At 38.6% G+C, this 25,803-nt stretch overlaps 1 protein-coding gene across 1 annotated transcript in view; it reads left to right on the plus strand.

Moving 5' to 3' along the window:
* The window catches only part of chrm4a (cholinergic receptor, muscarinic 4a), a 31,827-nt gene extending 20,221 nt beyond the window's left edge, over nucleotides 1–11,606 (plus strand). The window contains exons 2-7 of the mRNA XM_058653364.1: nucleotides 6,187–6,785; nucleotides 7,243–7,397; nucleotides 8,002–8,203; nucleotides 8,299–8,385; nucleotides 8,790–9,050; nucleotides 11,360–11,606. Coding sequence (XP_058509347.1) covers nucleotides 6,187–6,785; nucleotides 7,243–7,397; nucleotides 8,002–8,203; nucleotides 8,299–8,385; nucleotides 8,790–9,050; nucleotides 11,360–11,605 — 1,550 coding nt within the window. The 3' untranslated portion in view covers nucleotide 11,606. The remainder of the gene's footprint in view (nucleotides 1–6,186; nucleotides 6,786–7,242; nucleotides 7,398–8,001; nucleotides 8,204–8,298; nucleotides 8,386–8,789; nucleotides 9,051–11,359) is intronic.
* The last annotated feature ends 14,197 nt before the right edge of the window (nucleotides 11,607–25,803 follow it).

Consider the following 25,803-nt stretch of genomic DNA (forward strand, 5'->3'; position numbering starts at 1 on the left):
TACCAAAGGCTTGTAGCTCATCTGTAGGGCCACCACTGTAAAGTAGTCCATGTATATTATCACATACTTTATGGTTTCAATGATCATTGGCCTCCATTTTCCCATGGGTAATCCATTATATTTCATAATATGTAATCCTTATTTACTCCATATTATGAAATATATACTATGTTATTTCTGTTTGTCCGGACTATGGCTTAGGGTTATTCTCATTTAGATTATTGATTGGTTTTAGGCAATGAATTTCTGATATGAGGCTCAGTGTCCAAATTAAATTTCTATAATGATATACTGTATTCTTTTCCTCTCCACACTGTTCTCATTTACCTAATTTTCCTTCTCCCATCGTCCACTGGTTGTCTCACCTTGTTTATCTGTGCGCATATTCCAACTATGGCCATCAAACTATTCAACTGCTCCCTTTGAGTGTCTGACACTCACAATAAACAAGTGCAAATGTGATGCAACTCTCATAATTCATGATACAGCCCCTCAAAGTCAGAAAAAATGAATGAGGAAAGCAGTAGTGTCTAATGGGAGAGTAATAACTTAGTGTGTGGTTTCTTATTCATTCCAACAATAATAATTGTGGACAGTGACTCAAGCGTCCACAGTGACCATGGCAGCCCCAGCAGGCAGGCCATCAGATCCAAAAACTGCCCCAAAAATGTTGTTAAAATTACCTCAAGATTAACATTCAACAGCAACACAAAATAAAAACATTGGACATAACAGCAAATAGACATCTTTCCTCTGTGTGTGTTGATAAAAAGGGTATTTTATAGATCCTTTAAGTGTCCTGCACACTACATGCCCAGAAATGTACCTGGGGTAGTAACCACCATGTGTCCTGCCAATTGGAGAACTGTAACAGGGCATATGACTATAAGAAATGTGAAGTGGGTTACTGGGGTTTGACTGTGTGAATTTTCGGTCGTTAGTAATCAGTCCTGTGACAACCACTGTGAGTAAATGCCTGGGAAGGAAACTGGGACACATTTATTTTTCTGTGTTGATGCCACACATTTCCTTCTGTTCTAGATTTGGGAAGGTCATTGTCCACTAGAAGAATACAAAATAATTCATGGAATTTTCCTTGCTCAAAACACCAAAAATCCTGCCCACACAAAGCCAAACAAAGTTGCACCTGCACCAATTATTTTGTTATATATCATTTTATCTTATCAGTGAGATAAGACAGTTTGGAGAAGAGCTGCAGAGCCACATACGCGAGGAAGGAAGGCTTAAACTTGAAAGCATTGCTGTCAAATTCAGAAAAGCTTACATTCTGAGGAATTTATAAGGCGTCTGTAAACCCTGCCATCCTGACTATGATCTTTTTGTTCCTTTTTGGAAATATGTAAATAGTCAATTGTTCATACAAACTAAAATAATGCATCATTCATTACTATGATTGCACTATATTACACGTATTTGAAAGTTACACAACGCAGAGTCAAGAGTTTCAGTGCTTTTGTGTTAGTTTCATCAAAATGCCTGCTGATGTCCAACTGGACGGTGGTGAGGCAGAGGTTTGATTCAGATACCACTGGTTCACATCTCATCCTGGAAATGATATACTCAGCAGATCTCATCAACTTAATATCTGTCCACCACCACCAGGACCACACCAAGACCTGCTCAGAAATCAGGTATAATCGTTGTGTCTTCCCTAGGGGTGAGTCTTCACCTGAGACGGGGCATGTCTTTCCCGGTGTCTGTGGCTACAGATAGAGCAACTTGGCAGCACAGTGCAGTGCAGACTGGAGCAGAGTGACAAGCAGGTCATTACTGGGTGCCTCGAAAGTAGCGTTTATTGTACTTAATAAGGTCAATCTTGTTGGTGAGCATATTCAATCATACCACGGCAGTTTTAGTGTGTTTTAACTGCTCATATTGTATTTTTGCACCTGTGGATGTTAGATAAGAGCTAACAAAAGACAAAGTGCTGTGTATGTGGAAAGATAAAGAGGCAAGCTGTTAACTACTAGCATTTTTGGTTTGTAAATGGGGCTTGATGACTGATTGTGTGTATTGTCTTCATTAATGAAAAGTGTTATATTGCATTTGTAGAATTGTTTTGCTACTTACATGTGAAATAAGGGGATTTCAAAAATACATATAGTGCCTCACTGTCACTTTGGGCCTGTTTGAAGAACAAAGCAGTAATGCTTTGACACACAGGTTTTGAAAAAATTAATTAATTTACATGGGCAGAGTGATTTATTTCTTCCATAGCCAGTTGTACAGGACAGGTTTTTTTTTGTTTCCTGTTGGAGTTGGATGTGAATATTTCGGCAGTGTGTGTAGGAGTACACAGACGTGGACAAGATGCCAAGCCATACCCAAGGATCAGCACCTTCATCACACACACCTGCTTCTTGCTTCATAAGGTTGGATGTCGGATTAACTCACTACTCGTGTGGCAGGAGTGTTGAGATCGTTTGTTTTCTCTGAACTGAGCATTGGAAAACCTGGAACTGAATTTGCTGTTTGCTCCCTTTTGGATGTATTATGTAAATAGTTTATTGTACGGTTTGCTCTTTACCCATGTAATGCTGATGTGATTGGCTGGTATGAGCAGCGGTCTCAATGTGCTGCTGATGTGATTGATTAGTTCTTCTCAAATCACAAACAGCCTTCTTCCACCTGTGCAACATAACAAAAATCAGAAACATCCTGTTATTAAAGGATGCTGAAAAGCCTATTATATATGTATATATACACACTATATACCTCTATACTAGACTACTGTAACTCATTATCAGGATGCTCTAAAAAGTCTCTGAAGAGTCTTCAGTTGGTTCAGAATGTAACAGCACAGGTACTGACAGGAACGAGGAAAAGAGATCACATCAGTGCTGAAGCTTGTTACACTGGCTCTGTGTAAAATTTAGAATATAATATAAAATCCTCCTCCTCACATATAAAGCACTCAGTGATTTGGCCCCGTCATATGTCAAAGAGATGATTATTCCCTACTACCCAAATAGACCACTCGGCTGTGCAGATGGAGGCCTGCTTGTGGTTCCCAGAGTCTCTAAGAGTAGAAGCTCCTCTCCTGTGGAACCAGCTTCCACTTTGTTTCCTGGGGGCAGACACTCTCCCTACATTTAAAGTTCAACTTAAAACTTTCCTCTTTAACATATTTTATAGTTATGGCAGGTTCAAGTGAACTCTGAACCATCACGTAGTTATGCTGCCATAGGCTTGGACTGCTGGGGGAACAGCCATAATTTAGTGAGCACTCTCTATTTCCCTCTCTTTTCCTCTTGCTCTCTCCTCCCTTTCTCAGCACTCACACTTAATCATGACAATAACTTTCTCTAGCTCCCCCTAGTTTGTGCCCTTCCTCTCTGTCCCCTGTTTCTAGTTGTTCTTATTTCACAGGTATCCCTGATTCCACAGCTTCAACACCACAGCTCAAATACAACAACTTTAACTATTACTACAAATCATATAGCTACTCATTACTGCTAATGTGGACATTATCCTCATCCACCCTTCATCTACAGCTTGTCCTTTTCTGAGGGTCACATGAGTTGGAACCAATTCCAGATGGTGTTGGGGCAAGAGGCATGATGCCACACCTTGGACGAAATGATGAAGATGATAGTTGTTATTAATGACGTTGGTTTTTAAAATGCTCCTGGTCTCTATCACTCTTCTATCTTCTTCTCTCATTCCCATTCTTATTTTCACCCACCTCTCCTTCCCTAACCCGCTTACCCTCCCCTTCATTTGCATTGGCCATTGTTTTTAGCTTCTTTTTCTTGAAATAATGCAGTGCGTTGAGCCCAGACATGCTGGTGAAGTTAAAGATGATAATTGGCTAATCATGTAATTGTCTAAATGAGGCTATTGAAATTACAAGCTTGGGTTGTGCTACGGAGGCTGAGCGCAAATTTTTAATTGGTCTTCTTTGTCTCCAACTACAATTATCTATTTAATCAAATAAAATATTGATTCATTCACTGCTGTTAAGCCAAGTGTCTAATTTCATCACACAGAGACACATTCCTAGGAACACTTAACCAGCGAAAGCATTGTTTGCATGTCGTGCCTGCCGCGCTCTTCTTTGGTGCTTCCCTTAAGAGCCTTTTTCCAAGAGGGTTTCAGATGCACATAAAAATATTGTCCAACTTCAATGAGTTGCAGCACTTGTCAGGATCACATTTGACCCCAACGGACAATTAAAATCAAGCAAAGAGGCAGGTTTTACAACACAAACTCTACTCTCTCTATGGAATTTTTTTTATGTCCATTAAAAAAGTATGCAAAGCAAGACCACAACACTGTGTTCTGGCATGCCTGCAGGCACGTCACACTGGGGGTGTGGTTAAATCCTCGATTCCACCTTTGCTTTCGAAGGTCGAGATGTAGTGGCCTGGTTAAAAATCTGGGCACAAGCCTGGCCCTGGCACTAGGGGGTGAAACCCGAGCCCAGCCCGTCACGTTGTCAGAATTTTCAGACCCGAACCAAGTCTCCCATAACAAAATGGCGGCTGTTAATGTTGATTAAATAGGCTAATTCAGCATGGTATTAGGTGGGAGTGGTGATCTATGAATCTGAATGACAGTTGAGTGACAGTTGGGCGGAGAGCGGGTTGCGTTCAAGTGTCACCACTTAAAAGGCTTTAAGTTTAAACACAAACAACTTTCTAATTGGCAAATTAAAAAAAGCCACAGCCTGACCCGAGTCCGAGGTAATGATGTGGTAATTGTCCCGAAGACCGGCCCTCGGGCTGTCGGGCCCCTCTGGCCTATCTATCTCTCTATCGAGATTGTGACATCTTTTCGATCAATATTTACAATCGAGATCGTTACACCCCTAGTGTTTACTGCTGTGCTGTGTTGCTTGGTTAAAAGACAGTGTATGCAGTTGGGTTCCGGTATATTGCGACAAAGTTACCTCAGAAAAGAAGATGCAGAACATGCTGTAATGAAAATATATTAAGTATCTGAATCTTGAATAATCAACACTCATGGCTCCCTAGTTGCATATAGAACGGGAGGGTTTTGCCTAGTATTGGATTGGAAAGACTCGATGATTACCTGGGTTTCAACCTGCTTATTCTGCCTATGTAAGGACATTAAAATATTGCCAAGGGCTGAGACTAAATGTTAAAACCTTTCTAACACATGAATGTAATAATAATGTGTATTTATGTGTGCTTTTCTTGCTGGCACTGCTTTGAGGCACTATGATTAAGAGGGAATTAATGCATAGCAACTAACTAATCTGTGCGGTGAATTCAGTTTAGATTTGAAATACATACAGTATCGTTATTTTAAGAGGATGCTGAGAGAGCATAGTCGTTCTGTTAATATTCAAACTCATTTAATAGAGAGAGACTGGCTGTCTCTGACAACAGTCAATTAATGTTTTTAATGCAGGTGATGGCAAGCCGGGGAAATTAGAGGCTTTACAACTTCATTTGTACATGTCTGTTTTCAATATGTGGGCTAAGCATTCTGGGAGATATTTTAGGTGTTTTAGCGTGACACCATACTTTTCTTTTGCAGAGTAATGGTTTGCATTACCATATTTCAAGGCACTTACAAAAATCAATGGCCCTTTAAGTTATCCTGCTGTTATAAAACATAAATAAACCTAAGTAAACTTTTAGAGGTAACACTTCCATGAAACCGAAAGAATTTAGAGAGATACAAGGACATCTAAAAGAAGCGATGAACATGTGTTCCACAGATGTGATGAGTAAAAGGGAGAGAAATTGCACCTATTCAGCAGTGTGTGAATAGAAACGATTGCAAAAAGCATTAGAAATATTCAGTAAATGTAAGTGATAACTGTAATATGAAGTTCTTTGAGTGCAGTCCATTTATGTTTCCTTCATAAAGTGAGGAGCAGTACGTGCAACAGAACTGAAAAGCTTACAATCAACCTTCTTCGCAGATTTCAACTTTACATGGATAAAGATCATGGTCAGCAAGCAACAGCTCAAAGAGGACATTGATATTTGGCACCAGTGACCATGTCTAAATCAACAAACTATCAAACCAAACTTGTTACTATTGTTAAAATGTATGTTCCTAGGCTAGATACCATTTTCAAGTCACTTTTTTCCTTATAATGCACAATTATATTGTATTTTGTTCCATCTCTACGACACTGTTTTTGAGCCTTGTCACAATGATAATCCTCTAATGTCTGTGTTCCTGCAGGTTCATCAGTCAACCAATCATCTGACCTGTTCTCCAACGCAACATGCAACGTGTCCACCAATGATTCAACTTCCTGTTCTCCTGTGGACGATGGAACAGGTGCGGGAAGTCCGTATAAAGCTCTGGAGATGTTTTTCATCTCCGTGGTGACAGGATCTCTCAGCTTTGTTACTGTCACAGGGAATATTTTGGTCATGCTATCCATCAAAGTGAACCGCCACCTGCAAACAGTCAACAACTATTTCTTGTTTTCATTAGCATGTGCCGACCTGATCATCGGAGTTTTCAGCATGAATTTGTACACGGTCTACATCGTTGTTGGCTACTGGCCGCTCGGGCCTGTGGTCTGTGACTTGTGGCTAGCTCTAGATTATGTGGTGTCAAATGCTTCAGTGATGAATTTGCTGATCATCAGCTTTGATCGCTACTTCTGTGTGACCAAACCCCTAACGTATCCAGCAAGAAGGACAACTAAAATGGCGGGGTTGATGATCGCAGCAGCGTGGATCCTGTCATTCATCTTGTGGGCTCCTGCCATCTTGTTCTGGCAGTTTATAGTTGGAGAGCGAACCGTGCCCCCTGGAGAGTGCTACATACAGGTACAGTATGTCAAACTTTACTGATCATTTCGTCATTAGAGAAAAAAAATAACTACTAATAATTTTCTCGAAGATTTAAAGACAAACCAACAGAGTTGCCAACTGATGAGGATACAGGTTTCAGACACTCCTACACTGTTTTCAATCTCCCAACCTAGAGACAACATCTATTTTTATATACACGTTTACAACAATTTTCTACCGAAGGTAGAAGCACTTACTCCCCCACACTAGATTCCATTGACAATCGCACAACAGAGGAGTTACTGATATGTTGCTGCTGTGGTCAGTAAAGTTGTGTTATTTAGTTAAAATTAAATGAGTCACTCAAAACCAGAAGTCACAAAATGATGCATGTGAACTTTGCACAACTGAAGCATGTTATGCCCAAAGCACAACCGTGATCTGTGTAAACATTCTACGTAGGTCATGAAAATTATTATTTTTCTTTCTACAGTTCCTCTCTAACCCTGCAGTGACGTTTGGGACAGCTATAGCAGCATTCTATCTTCCTGTCATTATTATGACTGTCCTGTACATCCACATCTCCCTGGCCTCCAGGAGCAGGGTCTCCAAACACAAACCAGAGAAGGAGAAGAAGAAGGGAATAAAGTAAGCTCAACAATGGAAACAAATACTGTAAACTGCACTGTGCATTCTACAAATACTGTGTATGCAGTGTAGTGGAGAGTTGTTGGGTCGAGGACCATTAACGCCTCAAGAAACCGTTTACTGATGTTATAAATAAAGCAAGAAATAGAGTAATTTTCCCATAAATTTCTATTTTTAAACTGAATTCTTTATGCACCTAGTGGGTTCCTGGTGGCTAACTGCTACTTTCATCATACCCTACTAAGCTACACTTTTCCAACCAGAAGGTGCAATTTTTATGTACAGTCTAAGATCCTGAACAGTGGATGTGTTATAAGACTTGACAACATTACTGTGTTCAATCAAAAGTCAATTAGTCAAAAAATGGCCATGGGTTCATGTTACCCAGGCTATTAACATTAATTAATAATACATACATTTTCCAGTGCTATTAATTAGCATAATGTGAACTAAATTAATTATTTATTAGTTTTATAGTGTGTGCAGTCATGGAGTTATATTTGTGCATCATTTCTGCATGCATAAAAACACATTTAAAATATTCTTACCAAACAAAAAAATGTGAATTTAAGAGAAAAAATATCAGGTGTTTTATTTTTTCCAGGACTCCCAGTTTGATAAAAAGTCACCTGTTAAAGCAGAACAACAACAATGAGAGCAGTCCTCATGCGAGTCCGCACTCCAGACCTAAACTCAGCGTGGACTCATCTACCACAGCACTGGAGGCTGTAAAAAACGGCAGAGTGGAGGAACCAAACCAAGCTCAGCCTCAGGCTCAGGCACAGCCCAGTCCAGGACTCACACAGGTGCCGACCCAAACACCATCAACGTCACAGCCAACGTTTGGTCATTGCAGCGATACAAATTGTGTGAGCTGTGTCTTCTCTATCTGTGTCTATAGGAGGAAAAAGAGAGTTCCAATGATTCATCCACAGCTTTCATTCCCCCGACAGAAGTAAAGGACAATGCCAACAAAGTCACATCTGAGGTTTGTCAACCATACACTGCACAACCAATATAGTAATACACAAAAACAGATTGCACCACATATTACACTTGCACATACAGAGGTTTGGAGCTGTCAAGGTTTTCAGACATTTTATTTTATTCAAAAAATAATTTAGATACCAAGAACATTTTTTGAAAGGGAATAAAAGTCATTTTGTCAAGATTCATTTGTGGTGACAAAGGTGACAATTTCATTTAACAAGATACATTCCAAACAAATAAATGTAATGCAGTGCTTCTGTCTTTCTGTAGGAGCATTTAAAGCACTTCTGTTGCTGTATACAACAGTTTTGATTGAATTTCATTCCTTAAATCCACACAGCTTCATGCACCTTAGAACAGGTCAAGCTGGCAAACAAAGCTGTCTTTTATTTTTCACTGCAGGCTGCAACAAATCCCAGCCCAGTTGCCACGACAACAGCCAATCCTAAAATCAACCCCAACTCAAGGTGGTCCAAGATCAAGATTGTAACGAAGCAGGCAGGGGACGAATGCATCACGGCTATAGAGATTGTTCCGCCTGTGGATGGAGCCGAGAGGCACTCCATCCCGATTAGCCGCCCTCGCACTGTGGCGAGGAAGTTCGCCAGCATTGCAAGAAGCCAAATCAAGAGGAAAAGACAGATGGCTGCCAGAGAGAAGAAAGTATGTTCAATGACACTGCACAGACAGAAACTGTACTGCAGACAGTACACTCTAACACATATTTACATTTAATGGTGGGGGAAGAAAAGACAAAACATCATTAATAATTTCTAAATAAATTTCTTGCTCTGGTGACTGCACAGCTCTCCAAACAAAACTAATATTGCATGAACTTTAACCACATATTTATTTAAGGGATAGTTATGTTTTTTTTGCTTGATATTTTAAGAATGTGTTTACTGCTTCATCTTACCTTTAGATAGTCTTTTTGACTGGAAAAGTCTAAAGTTTGTGTTGCCGTGGAAACAGTTCACCCCCCGCACCAAAGTCCACAGAGAAAATGGCATGCAGAAGTTGTTTATCCATTGCTTTCCCTATCAGTTAGGTCACATATGTTATTTGGTGACTTTGGTGTTTATAATCATTCATTTAAATAAACTGCAGCAACACAAACTTATCAAATAAGGCAGTAGTAGACCAGCAGCTGCCATGCCCCTGCAAGCTTTAGTATGGGAATTTCCAGTCAGAAAAGGCTGTCTAACTGAAAGATAACACTGCAAACACATTCATTTAGCATGGACTCAGGTGAAGCAGGTGACCTTTAATTAGGTGAGCCTTTTGTTCAGTGGCTTATATCTGCTTTTCCTAATGACCCCTTCTGGCAGCCATATTTCCAATAAGTATGAGCCATCGTGTCTCAGGCTAGTTCTCTGCGCGGCCCGGCACAGTCGGTTGGTCAGTTAGTTCCTTATAACAGCCACACTTCAAAAGATGTATACTATCACTTAAAAGGTAGTTTGAAAAAAATACAGTTAGGGTCTGAATGTGGGAACAAGTCTGATGAAGATGATCTAAGCAAACAATAGTGATGCTCTGCATTTACTCATACTGTGAGTGAGAGTGATATCATTTTTCATTACAGAGAGACAGTTAAAGGATTGCTTCTGTGTAGCAGCATATGTTGCTGGTGTACAGGGGGGACTGTGCCTATTCCGCTCACCAGAGTGTAAATGATGTAAAGCTGCAGCTGTTTGCCAAGACGAGTTACTGTTGTGCTCTAGCCATTTCACTTAATTATTGTTTTCACTGACAAATGGCATTTGAAAAGCATCCTCTGGGCTTCTAAAATAACAGAGCATGCATCTTCAACCAATTTCTTTTCTATTTTCAGCCTCACAAAATCTCCCTCTGACTCACTCAGCATCTCCATGGGTTAATCAATTTCAAATTTGGGGTGTGGGGGATTTTACTGTATCAACAACAATATCTTATCAATATCACACACTATTTTTTATGATGGCAGCAGGAGCAACTAACGCTAAATTAAAAATAACAACGATAAATCAGCTAATCATCTATGAATGGCCAGAGAATACATTTTAAATAAATAATTTCCTAATAAAAATGAATGAGCATTCACTTAGTGTTTCTGCAAAAGTGACGCACATAAGATGAAGTGCACTTCCAGTTACAGCCCCCAAACTAACTAATAGTATCAAGGGTTAGGGTTTGAGCAACTACAGGGCAGTTAAGAGAAAGGACGGGATGCTATTGGCTGAAACACCTGCGTCTCTGTGTGTTCATCGAATGAGAGAAGCTCAGAGCTCAGGATAGAAAATAGCATCCATCCAACCAACCAACACCCAACCCCACACCAACAAAGCTCTGAATATTCACAAGGCATTACTATTGGAACTCTTGACCCCAGAAAGCGGCATTGCAAGAGTTTGCTGTTTGCACATGATGAAAAGGGCAGGATTGTCTGTTTTTTTCGCCTGCTGCATTCTCTCCAGTTTGCTTGGACATGATCCAGAGAATGTCTGTAGCAACTTCTACAGACACTTGCGTCCAAATGTGCTGCCCCTATGGACAATATTCTGAAAATGTTCATACTTGAGTGCACAGCTGAAAGCGGTTTTTGTGACTCAGTCCAACTTCTGACTGAATAATCAATGTCAATAAAGAAAGAAAAAAAAACACAATTTCACAGTCAGATGAAGACTGTCAACAGTGCTTATGATATTTCAAAGCTATTAGCCACCTATGTCACTTGTGTTGTCTGGTAAATTAGTGAGCTACAAAAGTTACAGTGAAGCAGCATGATGAGATCAAACTACAGGCTGTGTAGCAGCAGCTGTGGTGTCAGCAGCCATGTTATCCTGCTAAACGGCACAAAACTGCAGTGTTCACTCACTATGTAAAAAAAGTTTACTCTCCACAGCAAACTGCTTTTCAAACCACAGAGTAAACAAATGAAAAACAACAGTCCTCTCTTACACTGCTTTTCCTTTTCTTCCCTTTCTCTGTAGGTCACAAAAACCATCTTTGCGATCCTGTTGGCCTTCATCATCACATGGACGCCATACAACGTAATGGTGTTGATCTCGACCTTCTGCCAGTCCTGTGTTCCCGACACCGTGTGGGCCATCGGCTACTGGCTGTGTTACGTCAACTCTACGATCAACCCGGCTTGTTACGCGCTGTGCAACGCCACATTCAAGAAGACTTTCAAGAACCTGCTGCTGTGCCAGTATAAAAACATAGGTACAAGATGAGATGGAAGGATGAGACTGAGGGTGGAATGGATGAGGAAGAACGGTGAGGCAAGGAAAGGCTGCTGAAAGGTGAGTGAAAGAGAGCTGAGACGAGAAATGGATGACAGAATTTAGAAGGCGGCTTCCCTCAACAGAGATCGGACATCTGTTTGCAGGGAATGAGCAACCATTGTTTATCCTGCAAATGAATGCCAGTCATCCTAGGTGGTACATATAGACTCAGAGAGGGACACAAGCACAGAGCTGGGACTGTGAAAACTCAGCTTCCCGTAAGTGGGAAACAAATCACACACTGAATGGAAACATGGCTTCATAGACAAAGGGAAAATAATTGTAGTGGTGGAGCAGGGGTTATAATGGGCAGAGAAATTAGGAGGAAATGTAGACGGAGGGAAAATAACAGATGAATGCAGGTGTGGATGGATGGAGTGATATATATGAATGACAGGACCAATAAAAGTATATAATAGCAGACAATGGTAGAAAATGCAGCAACGTGCACGGCTGAGGAAGTGGTCCATCTGGAGAGTTGAGTGGATGTATAGAGGGAGGACATGAAAAGGTCATGCCACAGTACTTCTCACCAAAATAACTGCAAATCACAATGTTATTGTGATAATTATAAAAAAAACAAACAACAAATGTCGCAAAACACGCTGAAATCACTTAGCCTCACATTTTCGGAAGAAACTACATTTTGTAAAGTGAAAACTGAGGCTTGTGGTTTATTTTCTACCTTCATTTATTTCATATCATTACTTTCAAAAAGACATGAATTCCAGTATTTTGGGGTGGAGCTTAGAGCACTGGGCCATATATCATTAAATTAACATTTCAATGTGGAAAAACAAAATCAATCTTAATCACTTATTTTCAAGTGCCACAGAACCTCATGATTTATCATGATCTTATTTAAGACTGTATTTTGGTCAGCTATACAACATCATCAAGTCACTCATGTGAAATATTAAGGATATTCCCCATTCCTAATCATCCTGAAAATTTAAATTCACCACACTCAACTTATGGCAAGTTGGAGCGGTGGATGGGCAAAATAGTAGAAATTTAATTCAAGTGACCAGACAAAAAAATACTTTACACTTAGATAAATTATTATTTTTTATCAACAAACCATCTACAACTACATATATTAGATAGTTAAAAAGAGGATATTGTATATATTTATGAAGTGATTTTGAGAATGTAATAAAGAACGAGTGTCATTGTGGTTTAATAACCATATTTTAGAGGAAGACAAACTGTCTTCATTTAAAAAGGAGGGATAAAGATGTGAGTGACAGAACAGATTTAAGAGTTTGCAGTGGATGTACAACTGGTTCATACTTTACTCTGCAACTGAATGACAGTTGGTAGAGTGAAGAGTAAGTGGAGAGCAGGTTCTCATCATTAACCTGCACACAACAAATACTTCTACACCTGTGCCTCCAGCTGTGTTCAGGGACAGATTCACCACCAATTAAATACTATGGTAATCAGAATAGCCATGGCTACAGCCATAATCACGTATAATCTGACACCAGTCAATCAGAATAGATAACCACTGTCAATGCTAATAACATTCTCATATAGTGAGCTGCAGGAATACAGACTGAGCAAAAATCTAGAAAAGTGTCTCTACTTGCCAGCAATCTTGGTAATACCACAGCACCTATTTCAGACTCACAGAACTGGCAAGGGAAGAACTAGGAAGAGAACCCTAACTTGTTTTTAATTGAGTAAGAAAACTGTTTTGTTTTTAAAGCCTCAGAATAAGCCTTAAGTTAACGGCCGCCACGAAGCAAACGAAAAAGAACGACATCCTCTCAGGTACGCAAAGGCGTAGTTTCCGTAGTCTTTTCTCTTTAATGTGTCTGATAAGGACCAGTGCAACAAGCCAGTTTTATTAAAAAGACAAAACTCCCTATGATAACATCCTTATGTAATGCTGTAATGCTACAGCGGATGTGGACTCAATGCAAAGCAGAGTCAGGCTGCTAAATTAATCATCCGCTACTCTGATCATCAGTAAAATTAATCAGTTTGAGCATTATTTTAATAATGAAAAAAGATTTAAAAGTTTGGGAGACAATCAGTCTGGCCGGAAATGTAGAAATAAAGATGAAAAATAAACATACCTCAGGGAGAAAGGATGACTATGGGGGATCCAGTTAATAAAATAGAGAAAGGACAACATGGCAACTCTCATCTACAGTATAGACTTTTTTCTATACATTTTGAGTTTCAAACTTAGGGCTGCAAGGATTGATCTGTTATTAGACAAATAAAAAATTTGCCAATGACAAACAATCGAATAATTGCTATGAGTGAGTTTCTCATCACATGTTCTGTGATTTAGAGTTTCTATTCTAAATTATTTGCTCTTATATGATGGTTGTATATATGAATATGAAACAAATTAGGACAAAATAACAACAATTGAGGACAACTTCATTTTGTGATTTGGAAAACACACCGACATTTTACACAATCTTCTTAAATTTTTATCTCTGGTTGCAGCTTAATCCTATTAAATCATACATCAGTCTGTATAAGCCGCAGTGTTCATTATACACCTCTATGTGAACTATTCAAACTGCTGATACAGCATTCTGAATATTCAAAGCTACACTATGTGTTTCTCTACTTCTTTAAATTTAAATATTCTCTTAAATTGGCAGATGGGTAGGAATATTTTTATGAAGCAGGTGGAGAGTGTAAACATTTTCCACAACAGTTGCTCATTACCTTGAGAAGCATAAATCTGCTGTCGCTGCACACAGGTGCGTTCAGGTAGTTACTCTCTGTTGTCCAGATTCTGACAGGGTCCAGATTTGTGAAGTCTCTGTAAGAAGGAAATATTAATGGTTATTGTAAAGTCACAGAACATATTTGAATTTCCACTTCAAGCCTCATTTGTTATTCATGAGATATCAGAAATGCCTAAGAGAAAAGTGTTGCTTTTTACGTACCAAAAAACTATACATATGAAAATATCATGTCACAATGTCTTGCCTCCCGATATTATAGTGATAATCTGTTTAATATTTGTTTAAAAATGTTCTTTAAACTCACTTTAAACAAGAATCTTGAATAAGATCACTATAAATCATGAGGTCCCCAGTGGCACTTCAAAATAAATGCCTAGGGCTGGAAGGTGGTGAGCTAGAGAGCCTTTTTCAAGTCACTCTTGTGAATAATTAATGTTTCACCCATTTATAATTCTTCTGATAATGGAAATTTACTTACTGGGAGTGTTTTACTGAATGAATTTGCTGCGTAATATTCCATGATAAACAAGCAGCAGTTTGGTTTGTGCTGATGTTGCAGGGGAAGCGTTCCTCATGAGAAGTACCAACAAGTACTTGTGACTTGTTTATGCGCAGTTTAGGGCGTTTTAAAGACACAGTCCTGAATTTTAATGAGGCGATCCCATATAAGAAGTGAAACATTGTCCTGTCAGCTAAAGTGCTGAAAAAGCTGCCATGACTCAGCAGGACTTGGGTTTCGGCTTTATAATGCGACTGTGTCGGCTTAGCATGGCTCAGCAGCTTGTCCTGACTCAGTCGAGCACCTACTGCTCAGTCTGATGAGAGAAATGGTCCAAAACAAAATCATGACACCACAGGCTTTGCAGAGAGGATATACCCTCACTGAGCACTTAATTAGGAACACTCACATTTCTTTTTATTCTTGTGATTATCAAGCTGAGACATTTCCAAATTTCAGAATGCCGTGGCCTATTTTCATAAATGAATTCATTGTCTCGCACTTGATTCTACACATGAGGGTCGCGAGGAATCTGAAGCCAGTGTACACCCTGGACAGGTTGTCAGTCCATCACAGGGTAAACATACAGAGACAAACAACCATTCACTCTCACATTCACACCTAAGGTCAATGTTAGAGTGTCTGATTAACCTCTGCATGTTTTTGGACTGTGGGTAGAAACTGAAGTGCCCAGAGAAAACCCATGCACAGATGGGGGAGAATATGCTGTAGCATGGAAGCCTCTCAAAAAACGCATGTAATGTTGGGTGACATGACAGGAGTAAAGAATAACCAGCAAACTCAAAACAGTTGTCATAATATCAAGTTCAACAAACCAAAAAAAAATAAATCAACATTCAGAGAAACCACAAAGTAGATCAAGACCCAAAAGCTCTCGGCCAAACTGCAGCCCACCAAAACCTATAGGATACGGAATAAAATATTTCCAGTGGTGGATCGGCTTGATGTTCCTACTGTCTTAAAGTGCTCAGTGATTTTTCTTAAAATGATATTTTATAGAAAAAAAAATAATTCTTAATCCAGGAGCGACTCTCTGAAGTGCTCTGTGATTGGTCATAGTCTCTCATCAGAGGTGGTGCAGAATGTTGCTCTCTCCCACATTACTTGATTTACATGATGCTCAAAGCTTATTATGGCATAATTGATTTAATGCCAAAAACATACTGCCTACTGCATCTTTAAGTGGATTTATTTTGGATAAATTCAGCCCCTGGAGCAGCATTTTGCTCACTAATTCAACAACAAAGCATTTTTTTTGCATCAGATCTGGTCGACAAGACTTCAGATCAGTTTGCTGTGTTGTGTGGAACATGACTTCTCTGGATCGCTCATAGAAAGATAGGGGAATGCAAAATGGTCTCTCACTTTGACACTTTGTTAGTGTAAAACTTGAACACACATCAAATAGAGGGACAGTTAAAGCCACAGTTAGGCAAGTGTGTCTTCACGGCAGCTTGAGAGCACACACGATTCCCAGCTGTCGTGACAAAACCGCTGCTGGCAGATGTTATCAGCCGTCACTAGCTGGCCAATTAAAAAGCGTTGGTTGATACCACTGTCTTTAGCTGAACAGTTTAAATGATGAGGAGCCTTTAGTGTGAACTTGATGGACATAATATTGTGTTGCACGGTAACACAATATTCAGACAGTAGCTCACTGAGAATGAGCCTAGTTGTTTGCTTATGATACACAGAGGATAAATTTGTGAATTTTTAAACTTAATCTCAGTTAATGTTTTAAGCCATTGCTGAAATACCCAGTTACAATGTCTAATCAGAGCCAAACTTGACATGTTTTATGTGAGTCACAGCTTACCACAAATCACAACAATTATTCTTGACTTTTACTCATAACAGCACCTAATGGTGACAGGAAATTACCTTTTAGATGCGACTTCAGTGTACATTGTTCAATCTGCTTCAAAATTCACATGAGTTTTATGTACAATTCTTGTGTCTTTGAGAATGATTGTACATTATGTAAAATGTATCAAAAATAATATCTTCTTATATGTTGTTTCGTCCACAAATCAAAGTGTTTCCAGTTTAGTGTCACAGAGGAGCAAACAAAAGAGAACATATACACATGTAACAATCTGAAATCACAGAAGCAGTTATTAAAATTGAATTAATAATGTAGCCCTTTCAGTGCCTCCATGCATATAAGGATCCCTTAAGGCAAAAAAAATACAGTGATTTTTGTTTTGCTCCAAAGACCTGCAAATGGTAAAACCCTGGTGTTTATCACCCATACTACACACAGTGTACATAAATATGTATATATGTATACATTAGGGCTGCACAATATGTAGAAACGTTTTACTTCATCACAATATGGAAAAGCAGAATATACATATTAATACATGAACACATAAAAAACTGCTTGCAATTGATAACGATTGTTCCTCATTTTTGAATGTCATAGTTATTTTATTGTATTCTTCCAATGAGGTATACAACAACTGGTATGAGAAACACTGCCATTTAAATACTGTTTTCATTGACATAAACTTCATAAGTTTTTGTTGATTTATTTCAAGGTAGTGAGGATCGTTGTTTTTTATAGTTGCTGAAATTTTTGAAATTAGGGCAACCAATGGTTAACATATGCCTTTTTTTCCCCTTTTTTATTCTTTGACTGATTTATTATTTACCCTCATCTGATAAAATATAACCCTCAAATAATTACAAATAATACACCGTGTAATTAACAGCAATTATGTTGTGTCCCTCCAAGCACGTAAACATTTTAAATTAAATATTATTATTTTTATATATGAAACTTTGTCAAATTAACCTCTGGATGAAATAATAACGTTCAAGTGCACTTAGCCACAATTATCCAGGTTCTGAAAATGGAAAATGAGCAATGACTGTCAGATTCTTTGAATAATAATATTATTATTGCATTATATTGCGTTTTATTGTTTTCGGTTTTTTCACAGCCTGAATCTATTTTAGCAGAGAGAGATACAAGCTACTTAAATATTTGTTTATGACGACACACACACCAAATTGACCACTTTATAACTGATATAGCTGAAAATCTATTGGTTAAATACAGAATAACCGTATTATAAACGGTAATACTTTTCTGTTCACTCACCTCAGTTCACAACGCAGTGTAGAATACCGGCATCCGACCCCGCCCCCTCTGTCATCCCGCACAGGTGCAGGCGATGACAGCGGCAGAGCTAACGACGCTGCTAGCTCAACACGTGGAATAAAAACACACACGCGTGTCTTTAACTGTGGCCACTATGTCTTTCACCAGTCCGACATGAGAGCGAGTTAACCGTCACTTCTTCACATCAGAGTCCCACAACAGTTGGGACACTTGTGCCAACGGTCACCTGTGGCGCTATGTGCCCTAACTCTTCCACACACACCTGTGTCCTCCCGTCGGACTGATTTTCTCTCGCGGGATTTCCCAGATGTAAACAGGAAGTTTGTTCATGTCAGTTTTTTTTTTTTGAAAAACTTTATTTAATAATAATTAAAACATTCCACAACACACGCAAACAAACAACGATAAATTCAACACAAATATTTTAAAATATTTGCACAGCAGCCTGTCTAAACAGTACTGTACATGTTGAGGATTCTCTCATGAAGTTTAAATCTCTATCAGTGTTTGAAGAAACCTGCACTCTCTCTCTCTCCCTCCTCAAAAACTCCTCAACAAAGAGGAGCAGCTTCTGTCGTCGCACTGTAGAAGTTAGTGTGATGTATGTGTTCAATAATTTAGCAAGGCCCTCCAAGGACGCTGTAAAAAAAAAGAAAAAAAAAAGGGAAGGGCCCTTGATAGGACATACATGAAAATGTTAGGCTAGTGCGCCACAGTGAGGAGTGGCCAATAAACATGGATCATGACCATGAATATATTAGAATTTGGCAATCAGACACCACAGTAGTCCCAATAATATCTGCTAATATTCCCATGACAAACAACAGAGGCATCAGAGCTCAAATTAAGGGAAATTAGTTGACTCAAATCTCTGCACGACCTGTTTTTACTATCTGCAAATGTTAGTACAAATGGGAAAAAAGTGGTGGCATATCATCAATTCATGCTGCAGTGTGGGTATTACTGATGAAACAATATGAGTATGATGCACATCAGTGTTTTCTCTTATTTTTTATATTATTATAATTGTTATTATTATTTATTAAGTTATTCCCTATTTTCGTTGTTGAGACATATATTATGGTTCTCTGCAGTCATACTAGTTTTGAGTATAATCATTTTCTATACAAACATCTTTATTTCTAAATGCGGTATCACAAATCCACTTTTCTCCTCCAGCCATTAAACTTGTCAAAAAAGGACATATAACAGCCAGGAGGTTTTCTTTTGTTTTTGAACTTCCTCATGGGCTGAATCTAAGCTACACATTCGCAGTGTATTCATCCACTTTTTTCTGTAACTGTGTGTTCTCTTTTTATTCTTTCATATGATCTTTTTTCTCTACCTCCTGCCTATTTTCTTCACTTTATCTACTTATTTCTCTAGTGTGTTTTCAGGTTCTCCATATCAGTCGCGAAAGCTGGCTTCTCTTCTGCAGTGAGAATGAAATCCTGTATTTAGATAAGAGCGACAACAACTTAAGAATGGATGCTTGGTGTTATATAAGAGTGCTGACAGACAAAAAAAGGAAGTAGAAAGAAAACAAGTGTTTGCACTTCATTATTCCGAAGCTGTACAAGGACATATTTCACGCAGAGATTGGCAGAGTGGCTGATTAGCGGATATATTTAATTGGCATGAATGGGTGACAGACGAGTTCAAGGAAACCACGGTGACTGCCTGACTGCTTTACTGAGTGAGAGAAGGAAAGCAGCAGCATTTGTGATTATGTCCATCCATCTTATTGACCCAAATGACAAAAATAGGGTGTAACAGAGAAGGGTGCGAAACACCTTGTTATCCAAAGAACACTTTTTGTTGTTCCTGAAAATGATCTTTCAGTTTTTTTAAAGTGTGGTAGGTTGAAGTTCTCATACATAGTCAAGGCTGACTTTGCCGTGTGTACCAGGGACTCTAACCCTAACCTCTCACAGAGAAATCCTACAAACACACAAATAATACAAACTTCAATTATGCCTTTAAACCAAGTTTAAAATTTTCATCCCGATAATGGAGTCGCTTGATTGCAAGTTGACTGCAATAGAGCGAGTTGTCTTTCAACTGGGAGATCAAGGCAGTGACAGCAAGTGGGCCCTCAGTGTCTCGCTCTCTATCCCAGTGTTTGTGAGTGTCTCTCTCTCCCTGTCTCTTTCTCTCTCTCTCTTAACTCCAAACAGAGCATCATATCTGATCTTAAATCGATCACCCACCACTTCGATCCGCATCAGCTGTTTTTTTTTCTTTTGATTCGTGTAGTGCTTTTCTCTTTTTTCATTAAAATAGGCCCCCTCTGTGATGCTATGACTCTGAAAGTTGTGTAGTGTGGTTGTGACGTTAGGGGGAAAACTGGAGGGAAAATCAGTGTAAAACATCACACACAAGAGTGGAATTTCCTTGAAAGGGTCAGGGAAAGGCGATGAAATCTTTCATTATTTAAGTGCAAAAGAAGAAGTGATTAATTGAACGCAACATGCTTGTCATAATTCATATGGTAGTAATGTTCACGTGAAGAAAGGACTATAGATGAAGGAAAAGTGGTCTGTTAGAAAACTCTTTGACTATGACTGAAATTACAATATATTAACTCACCATATACTGAAAACTGAACTGCCATGAGTTCTGGCATTTACATTTACAAGGCATTTACAAGGTTTCACACATGACACAGACTGCCCAATTAACTTCCCCCTGTTTAGGTTTGGGAAGTGACTGTGCTGCAGCTTCTCTCTGCGCTCATTTCCTGTCAGCTCTCTTTCAAACAGTGCTCTGTTAAACTCCTCTGGTTCGCTGTTGTAACTCTGATTCTTCTCACTGGAGGAGTCTGTGACACCACTTATCCCCACGAGCCCCAGGAGAGAGAGGAGAGCAGAGGTTTGTGGTGGAGTAGTGACGACAGATGAGGCCAGAGTCTGACCTAAAGGGAACATGAAGTGGGTGTACAGCATCTATGACTAAGGTTTCCTTAGCTCCTCTTATATAAGACTTTGGTGAGTATGGTATTATACAACCAGGCATCAAAATGTTATTTCACTTTAAAATGTAATTTTGAAGAATTTCACTTTTTCCCGATATGTACCCCTAACTGGAATAATTAGGAGGAAGCCAACTGAAAAGGTTAAAGAAGGTCAGTGAAAAAGGCAATGCATGTCTCAGGGTTGTGCACAGCGCCTCAAATAAGTAGATTGTGTAATTATACAGACGAGAGCCATTAAACAGAATGTGTTTTCCCCTGCTTGGATGAAATATGATTAAAAACTGTTGCATCATGATGGTTCATGATTACATTTTCACGGCTACCAAACTAAAGCAAACACCCAGAGAAACCTTCTTTACAGGGGCGGTTTAATGGGGTTGGTGGGCCCCAAGCAAAAGGAACTCCGGGGGCCACATATTCAAACCAGACTGCCTCAAGATTCCCAATTTCACCAGTGCAATGTCAGTTTTTGAAAGCAGCTGTCAGTCACTTTTCCCTTTAAATGGGAACATAATTTTAAAAATCGATGTTCTTCTGAAGAAGACCAATAACTATAGCCACCAATAATTCCTAAGTACAGAATGTATGACTTTTCGATTTCTCTGATGACTAACAGCTACTGCCCACAAATTGAGAGAAATAGCCTATAATAGCTGTGTCTTTTTCTAAAATATCAGGCTTTCATAGTTTACACTGAATATATCCTAAACACTAGCTGTTAGACTTTAACTAACCCTAACCCAGGTGGGCCTTGGACAGGAATATTTACCAATTTCATTAAAAAAATAGTATATTCTTTTATTATGAATTCATATTTAACACAACACACTATTTTTTTTTTTTTATTTAACCTTCATTTAACCAAATAAAAAGACCCATTGAGATCAAGACCTCTTTCACAAGGGTGACCTCTTTCACAAGGGTGACCTGGCCAAGAAAGACAGCAGCAGCAGCAGCACATGTCATAGTTAATAAAGGTTTGCATCATTTTTAGGAGTCTCAAACTTCTGAGGATTGGGAATCTTTGGTCCTATCTTCCTGCTCCTCTCACATCTCTCTTTTTTTGGACTCCATAAACATGAGTCTGTTTCACTGGTATGAGATTTCGAAATTACCCCTCGTTACAGGGGTTTAATGTATATAGCTGATCATAAAATATCAGGGAGTCTACACAAATTTCTAATTACTTTGGGCTTTTAAAGGGGCCCCCCTCTCAGCTTTTGGGACCCTAGGCAATTACACAATCTGTTGCCCCTGCTCATTTAGGTTCAACAATGTGGTGTTTCATTTAATTTGGTAGTTCACCATAAACACTGTCTATAAGCATTTTTTAAACAAGATCTAGGTGAAACACATTGTAATGTATAATACAGAGTTATTAACCAATCACCAATTAAAAAAAATAGATCACTGTGTGTTCAAAAGTCAATTTAAAGCACATTTCTGTAAATACACGATAACTCTGAATATTTAAGCTTATTATATCACATACTGAATCATTCCAAAGAGAGGTAACATGGTTCTTGTGTTCTTTCAAAGTATATGAAATGTATTTACCTCCTACTGTACAGAGCATGTACTTTATAGTGATCTAAAACTTTGTGAATTGTAGTTTTCTTTTGTCAGAATATTACTATCAACAGTTCCAATCAATGGCATCAGTTAAGTGACAACAAAACATTTCACTGTATCAAAGATCAACTTACTGGTTCATTTTTTAATGTGAAGAATAAAGAATACATCCCTGAAATACCACAACATATGTTTTCTATTTGAAGTTGTTATATGAAGTGGACTAAAGGAAACACATGGGTCTTAGTAATGTTTCCTCAATGTCTGTAACTCTTGTTTCATGTACTGTATATGCTTTACACTTACTCTGCTGCCCTAACGCTAACAAATAAAGGGTAAATCAACATAAATGTAGCAGGTGTTTTGGTTTTAAGAGTGGATTTGGGATTTTGGAATTTGCACCCAAACATAATACTAAACATTTTCTCACACTAACAGGCCAAACCCCTTATTTCTACACAACAACACAGAACTCCAGGTGTAGATATTCAGATTATACTACTTATAAATATGGCCACACATTTCACATTTTGAAGCATTAACTTACAACACGATAAAGACATTGGGGGGGAGGAGGGGGATGCTAACTGCAGCAACGGACAGGAAGTTAGCTTGCAGCAACTGACAGGAAGTTAGCTAAAAAAAACAACAACTCACTGACAGCAGCTTTAAGTACATTTCACACTAAGTGGAGAATGAAGTGTGGTTTTCATACATACTAACACTTGTACTACACTTGTATTACACTTGTACTACATGTACTGCATGTTCACCTCCTTATAGAGTTGAAACACCTACATTTTGCAAGTCTGTTTGTTTCTAGTGAACTGAAGAAAAAAACAAATACAGTAGGTCACTGCATATTGTCATATAAGTTATCCACATCTCTATGTACTTGTACTAGGGTACGTAATAGTCCAATGTTTCAAGTACAAAAGTACCTGAAGTAAACGACAATATCTGAGGTTAAAGTGTTTTGTTATTTCCCACATGGCCCATAGGGCGGCAAAACAGCAGTTTACTGCTCTTAATGGGTCACAGTTGATTTACTCTTTAAACATTAAGAACTATCCTTGGTTCACTGTGGTTTCCTGTGGTGGCTGTTGGGAAAAACCCTGGTGTTTTATTTTGTCTGTACAATGCTGTACTGTTTGTACTTTCTCCTATACTGTTTGTACTGTATATGTATTAATGTAACATCATTTTTCAATGCAACATAGAACAGAACAGAACACCTGGTACAGCCAGTATTACTTTTTCAAAGAAATGTACAAAGAATATATATCAGAGGCAACTTGTGTTGATACAAAAACTGTAATGCTAATAAATACCTGCTGTTGAAAGATAGAGACTATGTGTTTAATTGTTTCTTAGGTAAGAAGAGAATCTGCAGTGATGCACATTTGAATACTGATATGTAAGTTTTTAAAGATGAAATTAGACAATTCATTAGTTACACTTGTGTTGTTAGTTCCAGTTCTTTTCCAGTTCCAAACTAGTTCCAGTTCTTTTCAATTGCATTTATTTTATAATGTCTTATTAGTTCCAGTTCTTTTCCAGTTCTAATTAATTCCACTTGTTTTTTGGGTTCTTTTTAGTTGCATTTGTTTTCAGTTTTAATTAGTTCCAGTTAAAAAAAAAAACAACATCCCTCCTGTTCTTCTCCTTAAGTTGCAGCTCTTAAAACTCTAACTAGTCTAGTGCCTTTTAATTTTAGTAATTTTCCCGTTCTAATTAGTTATACTTTATGGGTCTTTCTGAATAATCTAAACAATGATTCCGTTTATAAACATGTCATGAATCAGATGAAGAGAAGGTTTAAGAACAAATTTAAGAAGACACTTCACTAACTGATGAATGAGGCTTTATGATATCTTGAAAATGACACAGCATGTACAGGATTTATTCAAACATGAATTATTTAAACTGTGTGAGTTTGTCTGCATAAGTGTAAGTTAATCAGATAAGTTGTGCTGCAACTGTTGAACCGACATTCATCAAAAGCCACAGAGAAACTTTTCCCACACAGCAGATGAATATGGATTTCGAATATCTACTTCACTAAGTATCAGTGTTGGACAGCAGAGATAGTGTAGCCCCTCCCACTGGCACTGAAAGTCAACGTCACACGTAGCCATGGCAACACAGACTGAAACTCCACATATCATTTATCCCAGAGTTGATTCCAATGAAATGGAACGCAAGAGATCAGAACATGAGAGCTGACCTAGATTGGGCGAGGCAAGTTGTAAAGAGTCAGAAGCAGAGGAAATGAAACAAGCGCAGAAGACGCTCAAAGGGTGTGACTCATGGTTATCCCGTAAAATATTCTGCCATGATTATTATTTTACAAAGTATTTCAATCATTCAGTAAAGCAGGTGAATTACAGAGTCTTTCACTGTCAGCACCCTGTTTTACCCTTTTCTATAGTCTGTGATTTGACTTACGCTGACAAACAACACTCAGTTGTGAGACTAAACAATGGCAATCACTAGTATTTAGCAGGCGCTCACGCAGAGAGAAGGGGAGAGGCGGTGTGTTGCCATGGTGAGGGTGCCATCATCATCAGCGTAAGTGTGTTATTATAAGACAAATAATTATAGCCAGATATGGGAAATGGTAAGTGGAACACATGCATGCACACACATGCAGTCTGGTTTCCATGACTTCAGAGGACATTGCATTGACTTCCATTAATTTCCTGGAGACTAAGTCTTACCTTCAACATAACTACTACTGGCCTTACCTGACTTCACCTTGAAGTGTAGTCATTTATATTTACTGTTGCATCCCTCAATAAGTCCAAGGATGTTGTTTTGTGACTGAGTCTCTTCAAGATAAAAATGGACTTTGGTCCAGGAGTTTGGAAAACTTCACTTTCCAAACTGTCATAAAGGGCTGAATAATGGTGTAAAGTGTAAATAGATATCATACATTAAAGCAGACATTTTTCCATATTGATATAAGAACTATAACACGTATTTCATTCAAAAATAATGGACATTAAAAATTAAAGTTGTTGTCTGTGATGTCGTCCTTTGGGTAATAATAACTGGTTAATAATCTAATCTCACAAGCTAAAAGGGACCTCCTCTTGATTGAGATCTGGCTCCTGATTGGATACTGGAAACATTTCACCTATATTTAGTGTCAAGGTGGTTTGAGGACGCATGTTTCACACTGCTGAGTGAGAATGAACGCAAACTGTCCTCAGTTATTTATTTGCAGCCATTGGC

This window comes from Solea solea, chromosome 2 (genome assembly GCF_958295425.1).
Source record: "Solea solea chromosome 2, fSolSol10.1, whole genome shotgun sequence".
Lineage (NCBI taxonomy): Eukaryota > Metazoa > Chordata > Actinopteri > Pleuronectiformes > Soleidae > Solea > Solea solea.